The sequence below is a fragment of the Drosophila innubila genome (genome assembly GCF_004354385.1).
Source record: "Drosophila innubila isolate TH190305 chromosome 3R unlocalized genomic scaffold, UK_Dinn_1.0 2_E_3R, whole genome shotgun sequence".
Lineage (NCBI taxonomy): Eukaryota > Metazoa > Arthropoda > Insecta > Diptera > Drosophilidae > Drosophila > Drosophila innubila.
In genome coordinates this window covers 24020791-24034078 of record NW_022995380.1, presented here as the reverse complement: position 1 = coordinate 24034078, position 13288 = coordinate 24020791, and the positions used below count along the sequence as shown (strand labels likewise).

The window sequence follows — 13288 nt, the reverse complement described above, 5'->3', positions numbered from 1 at the left end:
CATTTCATATTTATGCCTATTATTGGCCTACCCCTACACACACCACACGCACACACACACACACACACACACACACGCACGCATACATATGAGCACAGTGGCGGCACGTGAACGCAGCGCGTCATGGTGAAACGCTTTCGCGTTTTTTTCGTGCGCCGCTTCAATTATGTCGCCGTTTGTTGCAACAGGACACAAAAATCAACAATGCCGGAATTTGCAGCAACAGCAGCCAATAAAGAATCCGATTTCATTTGATTTGCGGTATAAAAACATGACCCATGTGCCTATCTATGGTTTATTCGCTCTCTTTCTCTCTTATTTACTTTTTATATATATGTATGCATGTGTACATGTGTGTGTGTGTGTGTGTGTGTGTGTGTGTGTATGTGTACGCACTGCACCGGCTTTTGTTGCCGCCATCGTCGTCGTCGCTGCCTGCGCGCCCCCGTCCCCGCCCCCTCTCTGCTGACGCCATCGTTTTGCTTTGTTACTACCTTTGTTGTATTTTTTGCATTTCCGCTTTATGTTTGTATTTCGCTGGCTCAGCCTATCAATTTTTTTTAATTTGTATTTTTTGCACATACACTTACTCTCACGCACACACACTTAACAGGCGACGACGACATCAACTTCGACTGCTGTCGCCGCTTAAATCAACAAATTACGAGTATTCCACTGTTGCTTTCGACATTATTCTGCAATTGTTGTTGTTGTTATTTATTAAACATTTTTTTTTTTATGTTTGTTTGTTGTTTTGCGCGTGCACATAAACACAGATACAGATACAATAATAATTCGCTAGCGCAGACAAAGCGTTGCTTCAATATTTACAACGCAACGCTCAGAATTAAAATGCGAACCCGAACTCGCGGCGTCGCCAGCGAGCAGCAAACACGTCCAAACAGTTTGTACGCCATTCGTGTACTGGAAGCTTTGCAACGAGCTGGCGCTGGCATTAACATGTTCGCTTACAATTGCAAATACACGCATAGAACGAGAAAGAGAGAGCCAACCACACAGATACATATATGTATGAATGTGTGCTCGTAAGCTTGCATTTGCCGGCGACGTCGACTTCAACTTTTGTTTTTGTTTGCGCCGCAAAAAGAAGAAACAAATTTCAATGGCAGCGTCAAAAGCTCGCCACCATGAATGAAAGTTTGCAATACGCGAAATGATGTGCAAAACAAACGAGGCAGAAAATTTAACGCCTCCTAGCGCTGCCAGACATATTGCTTGATTAGCAATTATGATATACATTTAAAGAAAATTATAAGTAATTAAGCAGCTAATTAAAGAATAATTGCGAAGTTTTTTAAATCGAAAAATAGCTATTTCAAATTTACTGTTTAGTTGTTTCATGTTCGTTTGAGTGCAAGTGCTGCCAACCTTTTGGAGGTAAGGCTGGCTGGAAAGCATCAAAATTTGCGTTGGCGAGCACTTTTGCATAGTTTTAAAAAATATTAATAGCAAAACATAGCCGAATATGTATTTAAAATAACCAGATTTTTCAAGCAGTCGAACTTTGAAAATATCCAGAACTAGCCATTAAATAGCTAAGTTGGCAGCAATCTACTTTTAAATCAAAACCATAGGTGGCGTCACATTTTGCCGCCACAGCTTTTAAAACTGTGCCAGCCCTGGCTTCCAGAAATTTGGTTTGCGCTTATTTTAGTATTGTTTGTATTCTAATTTTGAAGCTTGCAAATTTGTAGAATTTTAAATTTTTTAAAAATTAAAATATAAATTAATTAACTCATTAGTCGACACTACAGCTTTATTTCCTCATATAGCAGCCAGCTTTCGAAAGGCACGACTTGCGCGGCAATTCAAATGTAATAATTTATCAAATATCTAAAAATTAATTTAATAGACAACAAAAAATTGTAAAGTTTGGTTTTTATTGGGACGCTCATTGCCTAGAATTGGTGAACAGATTTTTACAATTGAATTACATGTTTGTAGTTATTTAAATTGCTTGACTGTGTAAATCAAAGGATTGATTTTGATTGAGGTGTTATTTTTTTTTGGGGGGGTTGCTTTTAGGAATCTAATCCGAGTCAGAGCGTGGGGAGCGTGTTGTTTGCTTCTTTGATTTTTTATGCTTGCGCTTCTTGGCCTCGTGGCTGCTGCCACGACTTTCGCGTCTAGGACGACTATGGGACCGCACAGTATCCGAGCCATGATCGCGCTCCTCCTCCTGCAGTTTCTTTAATGTCTCCGCCTTCAGACGCTCCAGTTCGTTCAGCTCCCGCGTAGTGCGCTCCTTTTCGAGTTCATCCTGACGTTGTTTCTCAGCTCGTCGCTCCTCCTCCTTGGCTATCTCCTTGCGCATATGTTCCTTGAGCAGCAATGCTGCCTCCGCTCGCTTCTGCATTTTCTCACGTGCCGCTGCTTTATCTTTATCCTCGGCTTCGCCAGCGGGCACAGCCGACGTTATCCTGGCCGGACTGCGTTCTCGGGAACGTTGCTCCTGGGAGCGTTGATTACGACGTGGTCGACTGGGACTGCCTGATCCACTGTGACGCCGTCCATGGCTACGACTACGTCTGCGATCCGGCGATCCATGACGCTTCCGATTGGGCGACTCTCGCCGCTTGCGTTCCGGAGATTCTCGCCGCTTGCGATTAGGAGACTCTACTCTTCTCTTCCGATCTGAAGAGTCTGGTCGCTTGCGATCGGATGAGCCCTGACGCTTTTTAACTGGCGACTCTGGACGTCGTCTCTCCGGAGAATCTTGTCGCTTTCTAACTGGCGACTCCTGTCGTCGGCGTTCCGGAGATTCCTGTCGCTTTCGCAGTGGCGACGACTCCTGACGCTTTCTCTCCGGGGACTCTTGTCGCCTTCTAGCTGGCGACTCCTGACGTCGGCGATCTGGAGTTTCCTGTCGACGCCCGCGACTGCGCGACCGACGCTGCCGGTCTCTGGACCGACGACGCTCCACAGGCGAGCTGCGAGTCCTTATGGGCGAGAGCGGAAAGCGATTGCGATATTCGTTGTCCGGTGAACGTTGACGACGATCTCGATCGGCAAATGGATTACGACGGTTGCGATTCATCTGACCCTGTCCAGAATTATTGTTATTATTGTTGTTGTTGTGGTTGCCGTTGCCCTGACGTCGAGGCGGCGAGCGTTGCTGGCGACGTGGCGGAGAACGACGTCGTTTGGCGGAACGGGAGCGACTTCTATGACGATCCCGGGAACCAGAACGTTCACGACTGCGCTTAGGTTTCTCCCGCTCCCGCTCACGATTCTTATCCTCGCGCCGGCTTCGAATGTCTGCAGCGGGTTCGGCTGCCTTGGCTCGTTCCGGCTCCTTTGAAGTTGCTGTCTTCGGGATTGGTTTACTGGTCTCTGGCTCGGGTTCGCTGTCCGTCTGTTGCTCGTAGTCCAATGCATTCATATCGACGGACTTGCGACGCTTTGGAGGCGCTTCTTCCTTGGGTTTCTCCTTCTCGCGCTCCTTTTCGTGTGTCTCCTTTGCCTTGCCACGTTCCGACTCCTTCTGTGAATGGGATTCGCTACGTTTGCGGCTGCTTCCGCTCTGCTGTTTCTGCTTTCCCGGCGACTTGTCGGGCGTCACCTTGCCGCCAAATGTGCTGGCGTGTGACAGCTCAAAGAAGGACTTCTTTGGATCCTTGGATGCCTCCTCATGCCGCTTCTTGCGCTCCTGTTCACGTCGCTTAACCTCCTCATCCTTTAGCTTGTTCTCTTCCTCCATGCGCTCCAAATCCGACAACTTAATAGTACGCTTCTGGGCGTGTTTCCAATGCGGCGGCGTTATGCTCTTGGAGCGACTGCGGGAAGGCGTGCGGAAGCGCTGTAAAGGACATTAATTAAATTGCAATTAAGAAGATAGAAAGGACATATTTGTCAGGATGTAGATTTCAGAACCTGGCAGAGTCATATACAAAATTCCTATGGCAGCTAAATGATATCGTAGTCATATTTTAACTAAATTTGGTCCAAGGAATCAAGCCAAAACAAAAAAAAAGTTACGGTTACGGTTTCGGTTCCGATACGTTCCGAAACATTTCGGTAAAACTATTTCGGTAAAAGATTCTATTTCAGTTTTCTTCTTTCGGTTTCGGTATCAGTACCGGTACGAAACGGTACTAAAAATCAATTTTGAAAGAGGTATGTATGGAAAATTGGATAATGGATGGCTTAAGGTCCAAAAATATCAAATTATCTAAATGAGACAATTTAAATGTAGAATCAATAAGGAAGCCAAATCATGATCAAAATGACATTCCGCTTGAAAATCGCTTAATTTTTGATGAAGCTATGAGAGATCAAAGTTTTTGAAAAAATGTCAAGGGGTAGGTATGGAAAATTGGATGTTAGATGGCTTAGAATCGAAAAAATATCAAATTTTCTAGACGTTATAAATAAATATGCAGAATTAATAAAGAGGCCAAATCATGATCAAAATGACATTCCGTTTGAAAATCGGTGAATGTTTGATGAAGTTATGAGAGATCAAAGTTTTTGAAAAAATGTCAAGGGGTATGTATGGAAAATTGGATGTTAGATGGCTTAGAATCGAAAAAATATCAAATTTTCTATATGTTAAAAATATAAATGCAGAATTAATAAAGAGGCCAAATCATGATCAAAATGACATTCCGCTTGAAAATCTGTTAATTTTTGATGAAGTTATGAAAGATCAAAGTTTTTGAAAAAATGTCAGGGGGTAGGTATGGAAAATTGGATGTTAGATGGCTTAGAATCAAAAAAATCCAATTTTCTAGATGTTAATAACTTAAATGCAGAATTAATTAAGAGGCCAAATAATGATCAAAATGACATTCCGCTTGAAAATCGGGTAATTTTTAATAAAGTTATGAGAGATCAAAGTTTTTGAAAAAATGTCAAGGGGTATGTAAGGAAAATTGGATGTTAGATGGCTTAGAATCGAAAAAATATCAAATTTTCTATATGTTAAAAATATAAATGCAGAATTAATAAAGAGGCCAAATCATGATCAAAATGACATTCCGTTTGAAAATCGGTGAATTTTTGATGAAGTTATGAGAGATCAAAGTTTTTGAAAAAATGTCAAGGGGTATGTATGGAAAATTGGATGTTAGATGGCAGAATCGAAAAATATTACATTTTCTAGATGTAAAAATATAAATGCAGAATTAATAAAGAGGCCAAATCATGATCAAAATGACATTCCGTTTGAAAATCGGTGAATTTTTGATGAAGTTATGAGAGATCAAAGTTTTTGAAAAAATGTCAAGGGGTATGTATGGAAAATTGGATGTTAGATGGCTTAGAATCGAAAAAATATCAAATTTTCTAGATGTTAAAAATATAAATGCAGAATTAATAAAGAGGCCAAATCATGATCAAAATGACATTCCGTTTGAAAATCTGTTAATTTTTGATGAAGTTATGAGAGATCAAAGTTTTTGAAAAAATGTCAAGGGGTAAGTATGGAAAATTGGTTATTAGATGGCTTAGAATCGAAAAAATATCAAATTTTCTAGATGTTAAAAATATAAATGCAGAATTAATAAAGAGGCCAAATCATGATCATAATGACATTCCGATTGAAAATCTGTGAATTTTTGATGAAGTTGTGAGAGATCAAAGTTTTTGAAAAAATGTCAATGTATGGAAAATTGGTTATTAGATGGCTTAGAATCGAAAAAATATCAAATTTTCTAGATGTTAAAAATATAAATGCAGAATTAATAAAGAGGCCAAATCATGATCAAAATGACATTCCGATTAAAAATCGGTGAATTTTTGATGAAGCTATGAGAGATCAAAGTTTTTGAAAAAATGTCAAGGGTTATGTATGGAAAATTGGATGTTAGATGGCTTAGAATCGAAAAAATATCAAATTTTCTAGGTGTTAAAAATATAAATGCAGAATTAATAAAGAGGCCAAATCATGATCAAAATGACATTCCGATTGAAAATCGGTGAATTTTTGATGAAGTTATGAGAGATCAAAGTTTTTGAAAAAATGTCAAGGGGTAAGTATGGAAAATTGGGTATTAGATGGCTTAGAATCAAAAAAATATCAAATTTTGAAATGAAAAAAATTTGAATACATTATGACAATAACTAAGAGATTAAGAATCAATTAAGTTAGACTTACAAAAACGCCACGCCCCTTTACAATACGTCCGCTGCGAGAGGTTGGTACCTGCTTCTTTGACCAGCCAAATGCATTGCGGTTACGCTCTCTTCCCCTATCGCGATCATCACGTTCCCGATCACGATCACGTTCACGCTGGCGGGCTTCGCGTGAACTATCGTGACCTCCGCGATTGTCACGTTCACGGGAACGTGATTTCTCAGCGCGCATAAGGAATTTATTGGAGACCTGTGTGAAATATAGAAAGGATTCAAATGAGAAACGTAAAAGAAGTTTCTAGTTTAATTGTAGCTGGTTTTACCTCTGGTATTTCGCTTGGATCAATTTTAGTCAAGGTGACCAAGGGATGTATCTCGCCTTCTTCATCGTCATCGTTGTTCTGCTGCCGTCCATTTCCACGCTCAGCACGTCCGGAATCGCTGCTGAAAGAGTTAATAACTTGGCTTTAGACATGAACTTAATTCAAAAATTTATGTACTTTTCACTGTCGCTGGATTTGGACACGTCGCGGGAACGCTTCTTCTTGATTTTCTCCTTGCGCTGTTTCTGTTTGACCTCCACTTCGTCATTGTCACTTGCGGATTCTTCCGTTGCCGTCGAACGCTTTCTACGCTTCTTGTCTTTTTTAACTACAAAACAAATAGAATAAATAACAAAAAGGTTTAGAGTTGTTCGAAAAAAGGAAACGAAAATTTTTATGGGTCCCGGTTCCGGTACGTCCCGAACATTGCAGAGTTACTTAATTAAAATGCCTATGTTTTTATATTTTGTATTTATACTATGTAAATCAAAATAATTTCGAACTTTGACCTCGATTTTAACGCACTTGCAGGTCGAATTTGCCAAAACGACGTCTTATCTCACGATGAAATTATCTAAGGTATATTGTGTCTTAATTTCAACTATGTAACGGCGGTTTGGTTAATATTTATATATATAGATGATTTTAAATTTTCAAAATTCCAAAGGGAGTCTTTCCATTAAAATCGAAATTAACTCAATTTGCATGATTTGCTGTTTGTTAACAAAAAGCAAACATAGGCAAACATACAATACAAAATGAGTTTGGTACAAGAGTCTCGTTTTGGTCCTTGAAAAAATTATTTTTTTTCTGATAGTAACGGTCATATTTTCATAGTTTTTGCCATTCAATTTTTCTTTTTCTAGTTTGAATTTCCTAATAAATATTTCGTTAGTTTTTTGCTACTACTTTTTTCCTCCAATTTATGTATTCCAAATGTTTTTTCATAATCAAAGTTTCTAGAACGAGTGGAATATATTGTTAGCTGTGACTCACCCTTTATTTGCTTGACCAATTCACCACAATTGGCAATGGCCGCATCCTGCAGTGGGCGTGAGTTGCGATCAATGGGCAGATCCTCTAATTGACGCACCAAATCCTGACCGGATAAAACTTGACCGAATACAACATGGATACTGTAAGAGGAGAGATTAAATAGTTAGAATTAGAATGTACAATAGATAGTAGTATCTCAAAGATACTTATCTATGATTGAGATACTTACTTGTCCAAGTGTGGCGCAGGCTGTGTTGTACTACAATGAAAAACAGAAGAGAAGAAAAATATTCTTTACACATTGCAAACTTGTATCGTTGTTGTTTGTTGTAGCGATTTGTTGTAGTTGTACTATTGTTGTTGTTGTTGTTGCTGATGTTGCTGTTGTTGCAGTAGATGGTTGATGATGTTTGTGCATAACAAACTAAAAGCTATCAAGTTGAAATCACAACCCAATCTCGGCCAGCTTTGGAGGCAACATCATCATCATGGTCATCAACGCCTCCCTGGACAAACTTGGACCATAGACCCTGGAGCACTCGTTGCTCATGTTGTTGTTGTCCCTGTCATTTGTTGTTGCTGCTGCTGTTGCCAAGGACAGCGCAGCTTAGTGAATGGGGGAACACACACGCACACACACACACACCCAAGGGGGGAGTGAGAGGGAAGTGAGTCGGTATCGATATCGTTGGGTGCTCAGCTTAGCTCAGCTCAGCTCAGTCCGCTGCTCAGCTGGTTCAGAGATAACACGCAAACTCGCTATACGGCAATAGATCAATGAACAACAACAGATTTCTTTTTAAATATATATGCAAAAAGTACAAAGATTAAAAGAATTATGTATGAATTGCATGTTGAATCGCTGCAAAAGAAACTTGAACAAATTTACATTTGACAAAATTGATTAATTTGATTTTTATTTATTTTATATATAAAGATATTTTTCAATTTCATTTTTAGTGAAACTTCTCGAGCAACCCACTTACATAAAGAACTGCGAGCCGTTTGTGTTTTTACCGCGATTCGCCATCGACAGCAGGAAGGGTCGATCATGCTTTTTGTCAAAGCATTCGTCTGCAATTAGTTGAATTAAAAATTTATTGATTGTTTTGTGCTACCATGTAATTATCTAAATTAACTTTTTGGAAGGACTTTTTTTCAGCTAAACAGAGGGTTGCTTAAAAAAAATAAGTACATATCCGAAAAAATGTATTCTGAATTTTTGTACAATTTTTGCAAATTTTTTTTTAAGATAGAATTTTGTAAATTTTTGAATTTTCTCGATTATTTTATAAATATTTTTTTTTTAGAATTAAAGTTTCTAACTTCTCTATCCGGGGGCTGACGAACTTTAAGCCTTCATTAAAATGTTTACCTTAATTTTATTTAATTTCTAATTTTAAATTTTCATTAAATTTATTTATTTTTCATTAAGTTTTTTGCGTTTCAAAATTTGCAATTTTTATCAGTGATGGGCGATAGTTCGATAGTTGCAGACAGTTGAGTGACAATGTAACATAGAAAGAGCGAGTGAGAGAGATGATCGTGTTGTCAAGACTCGCAGTTTTAAGATAAATCTTATAAAGTTTGACAGCTTTGACAACTGTCTGTCTTAATTTTATACGCCATTTGGCATGTCAAATTGTACATTATGACAATTATTAACCATCCATTTTGTCGATTCAGCTGATAGCACATTAATTTTTCAACTACATATGCATGTATATATGTGTGTGTGTGCACGTATACACACACAGACTTACCCTCGAATGTGCCGCCATAAATTGATTCGCCGCCGGTACCGTTGCCTGCACTAAAATCACCCGCCTGGACCATAAAGTCCTTGACCACACGATGGAATATGACACCTTTATAGTGTAATCGCTTGCCGGTTACAAGTCCAATGCCCTTTTCGCCCGTACAAAGTGACCGAAAATTCTCCACCGTCTTGGGAGCAACATCGCTAAACAATTCGAAAACGATGCGACCGACGCTCAAACCACCAAGCGTTATGTCGAAAAAGCAACGCGGACGCGTTGCAATCGCGTCCCGCTTATTAACCGTCATGTTTTCACTTAAATGCAATTGATTTTTTTATTTTTATTGATAAGTTTTTCACGTTGCACAACTTTTCTTTTTTTTTTATGTGGAATTAGTTCTGCATTTGCGCTCGCACAGGGCTGGCAATTAAATACAGACCATCATTTATTATGCCAGGGCTGCACGAAGTTCTAACAGATTGCTAGTTCCGCTCACGTAGCAAGAAAACTAGTGTTGGTAAATTTTTGAGCAGATGGCAACGCTGAAAATTCAAATCACATTTGAAATGTTATTTTATATTTGTTTTTCTTGAAAAATAATTATCAAAAAATGAAAATCTTTAGTAGATTATGTTGGGAATAGAAATACATTTATAACTTTAATTGCACAACACACGAAATTAACTTTTGACAGCACAATATTCTAAGAAATGCAATGGCTACTTGAAGGGTTACATGGATAATAAACAAATTGTTCAACTTAAGGCTAAATATATTTTAATAAAATACATAAAGCATATCGCTCTGGTTTATAGCGGTCAGTAAAATGGAATTCTTCTTATGGCGCGGCAAGGGGATTCACCGGTAAGGGTATCCACCTACTCAACGGTTACGGACTTGGCCAAATTCCGGGGACAATCGACGTCACAGCCACGGAGCACGGCAATGTGATAGGACAGCAGCTGCAGGGGGATGACAGTGAGTATACCCTGCAGGCAGTCGACAGTGCGCGGTATCTGCAGCGAACGCGTGGAGAACGACATCGTCTCGGAGTCGCCCTCCTCGCAGATGAGAATGGGACGACCCCGGCGGGATGTGACCTGCTGCAGTGCGTTCATGCACTTGGTATAAACCGGATCCCTTAGCACGATCATCAGCACGGGCATCTCATCATCCACCAGGGCCAAAGGACCGTGCTTAAGTTCTCCGGCGAGGATTCCCTCGCTGTGCATATAGGTCAGTTCCTTGACCTTTAGTGCTCCCTCCAAGCAGGTGGCAAAGTTGAAGCCACGTCCCATGATCAGCAGCGACTTGTGCTGATACAGCTCCTTGGCCAGCTGCTGCACCTGCGAGTTCAGCTGCAGCACCGTCCGGATGTGCGTGTCCAGCTGCGACAAACCGTTGATGATCTCGAGGCGACGCTGCTGCAGCGACAGACGATCCTCGGACATGACCAACGCGAACATCACCAGCGATATGAACTGTGAGGTGTAGGCTTTGGTGGATGCCACGCCGATTTCCGGTCCGGCGTTGATGTGGACGCCACAGTGCGACTCCCGGCAGATGCTGCTGCCCACGGTGTTGGTGATGCCCACGATGAGAGCTCCTCGCTGCTTGCAGTACCTCAGGGCCATCAAGGTGTCCGCCGTCTCGCCCGATTGCGAGATGAAGAAGCAGACGTCGTCCCGGTAAATGGGCGTGTTCCGGTCCAGAAAATCGGAGGCCAGCTCCACCATGACGGGCAGCTCCGTCAGCTCCTCGAGCAGCTGGCGTGTGGCCACCGCACTGTGATAGGAGGTGCCACAGGCAATCAGCATGAGACGCCGGCAACGCTTGATCTCCGGTATGTACTCCTTAATCCCGCCCAGCACTATGGTCTGCGTGTCGAAGCGGACGCGTCCACGCATCGTATTTACCACGGATTCCGGCTGCTCGAAGATCTCCTTGAGCATAAAGTAATCGTAGTTGCCCTTCATGATCTGCTGAATCTCCATCTTGAGTGTACAGATCTCCCGAGCATGCGGATCATCCAAGGATTTGTTCAGACGATGAATGCTCAAAGTGCCATCGTGTTTAACGGCAGCCACATCGTCATCCTCCAGGTAGATGACCCGATTCGTGTGCTCAATCACCGCCGAGGCATCCGAGGCAAAGAAGTACTCCACCTCCTTGTGCTCCAGCGGCTGGAACTCGGCGCTGACATCCACATTCCGTGCTCCGCCGCCGCTGGGCAGCATCTGGAACTGCGGCTGACCATGTGGACGATGCGCCTTGGTGTACAGTATGGGCACATGATCCGTGGCCAGCTTTGTCTTGGCCTTGATGCCCACGAGGAGCGGGGAGCCACGACGCGAGGCGACGCACTCGCCGGGAAAGTGCTTGGACTTTAAAGCAATGGCAAAGGCGCCCTCGATCTGCTGGATGGCCTGCTCGACCAGTTCGCCAAAGGTGTAGCCCGGATGCGACTGCCACAGATGATGCACCAGCTTGGCTATGACCTCCGTGTCCGTGTCGGACTCAAAGACATAGCCCCGCTTCTCCAGCAGCGTCTTCACATCCTTGTAGTTCGTTATGATGCCATTGTGCACCACCACAAAGCTGTTCTCCACATCCGATCGCTGCGGATGCGAGTTCACCTCCGAGGGAACTCCATGTGTCGCCCAGCGCGTATGCGCAATGCCAATGTGAATGTCCACCGGCTGGGAGTATCCCTCTCCCAGACACACCTCCCCAATCGCATCCTCCAGCACCTTCACTTTGCCCGTGCGCTTCACCATGAGTATCTCATTACCGTTATCCTCGGAATCGGAATCACAGGGTGCATCGATTGCCAGTCCGGTTGAGTCATAGCCACGATACTCGAGACGCTTCAGTCCATTGACCAGAAGTTCCAGCACCTGCTGACGCGACTTGGGCGTCAGATAATTCAGATAGGCGAAGATTCCGCACATTGTAATTAATAGTTATTCAATTATCTCTTTAATTATTATTTCTCTCTCTCTTGGGGCCACGTCTTCGTCGCTCTGCTTCTTTGTGTAAACTGCGGCTTCAGCAAAATAATTATGTGGAATTTTTTCTTTCCGCTAGTGATAAAATTCGCTTCCAAGTATTCCGACACACATACACAACCGCACCCACACACACGGACAGACAACAGCTGACGTGCGCTATGTAAACAAATCAGAATGCCGTTGCATCATTAAATTCTATGGCACGTAAGCGAACTCTGGCAATCTCTCTAGCTAAGATTTACACAACTGTGTGCGTGTACTGCCATTTGGCGTTACACGTAAGTAATGCATTTAAAGAGATAACAGAGATTAAGAAAAAAACCAACCAATGCAAACAAAAGCGGTGCAGTGCTGCCACACTTGCCATTTCTGTGTGCGACTCTGTATAGTTCTACGATAACAATTATCAAATGTGCAAAATAAATCGGATCCATAAATAATCGTGGCGCGCAAGGAAATAAATTTAATTTATTAAGAATTGTTTAATTTTCCAGCTAGATTTAGGCCAAGTTTTGTGAATGCATGCTTAAGTTTATTTTCATTTATTTATTGTAGAGACTAGAGTTTTATTTGGGGCTGCCACTCTACAGAATCTCCCGATCTGGCAACTTGTTCTAATTTAACAAAAAAAATTCAGTTGCAGCTTCGAAAATTTGACTGAATTGAAATTTTTCTCATTTTTGAAGCTTGAATTTTTAAGTTTTTGCAGAATTTTTTTTGAAATTTTCTCGATTTTATGATATTTTTTTTTTACAATAAAGTTTTTAACTTTTCTCCCCTTGGCAACCCACGAGCTTCCAACCTTCATTAAAATTTATACATATTTTTTTGAATTTTCAACTTTAAATTTTAATCAAAATGTTAATTAATTTCCAAGTTTTTGCATTTTAAAGTTTGCATCAAATAAATTTTAAATTTTTGATTGCGAGACAAAAAAAATACGCCACCTATGTTTGGTTTTAAAAGTAGACACTAAATAAGTTGGCTAAACAGCAATTTTTCCCCCTTAAAAGTTGGCAGCACTGGAAAAACTGGTTCGCTTGTTCAAAATAAATGGTTTATTGAACATAATCTGTACAATTTGAACTAAGCCGGTTCGGCG

General features: G+C 41.3%; 3 protein-coding genes across 4 annotated transcripts in view; all 3 read right to left on the bottom strand.

The window, feature by feature from the left end:
• LOC117792968 overlaps window positions 1–921 on the bottom strand; it is a 54498-nt gene extending 53577 nt beyond the window's left edge. The window contains exon 1 of the mRNA XM_034633324.1: window positions 585–921. The gene's annotated coding sequence lies outside the window, so the exon portion shown is untranslated. The remainder of the gene's footprint in view (window positions 1–584) is intronic.
• Window positions 922–1869: 948 nt separating this feature from the next.
• LOC117792965 (peptidyl-prolyl cis-trans isomerase G) lies at window positions 1870–9689 on the bottom strand. Of its 2 annotated transcripts, none has more exons than XM_034633321.1 (8): window positions 9179–9689; window positions 8402–8489; window positions 7645–7674; window positions 7416–7555; window positions 6597–6747; window positions 6420–6540; window positions 6119–6346; window positions 1870–3820 (listed from the first exon to the last, which is right to left on the bottom strand). In XM_034633321.1, exons 1-8 carry the CDS (start codon window positions 9480–9482, stop codon window positions 2051–2053), a joined length of 2832 nt encoding a protein of 943 aa, XP_034489212.1. In that variant the 5' UTR covers window positions 9483–9689; the 3' UTR covers window positions 1870–2050. The 2 variants fall into 2 exon arrangements, with proteins under 2 accessions (XP_034489212.1, XP_034489213.1); XM_034633322.1 differs by having other exon boundaries at window positions 6420–6537.
• A 119-nt stretch (window positions 9690–9808) lies between these two features.
• Window positions 9809–12455, bottom strand: LOC117792967 (glutamine--fructose-6-phosphate aminotransferase [isomerizing] 1). Its single transcript, XM_034633323.1, has one exon. The coding sequence runs from the start codon at window positions 12124–12126 to the stop codon at window positions 10054–10056; it is 2073 nt and encodes a 690-aa protein (XP_034489214.1). The 5' UTR covers window positions 12127–12455; the 3' UTR covers window positions 9809–10053.
• Window positions 12456–13288: the final 833 nt, after the last annotated feature.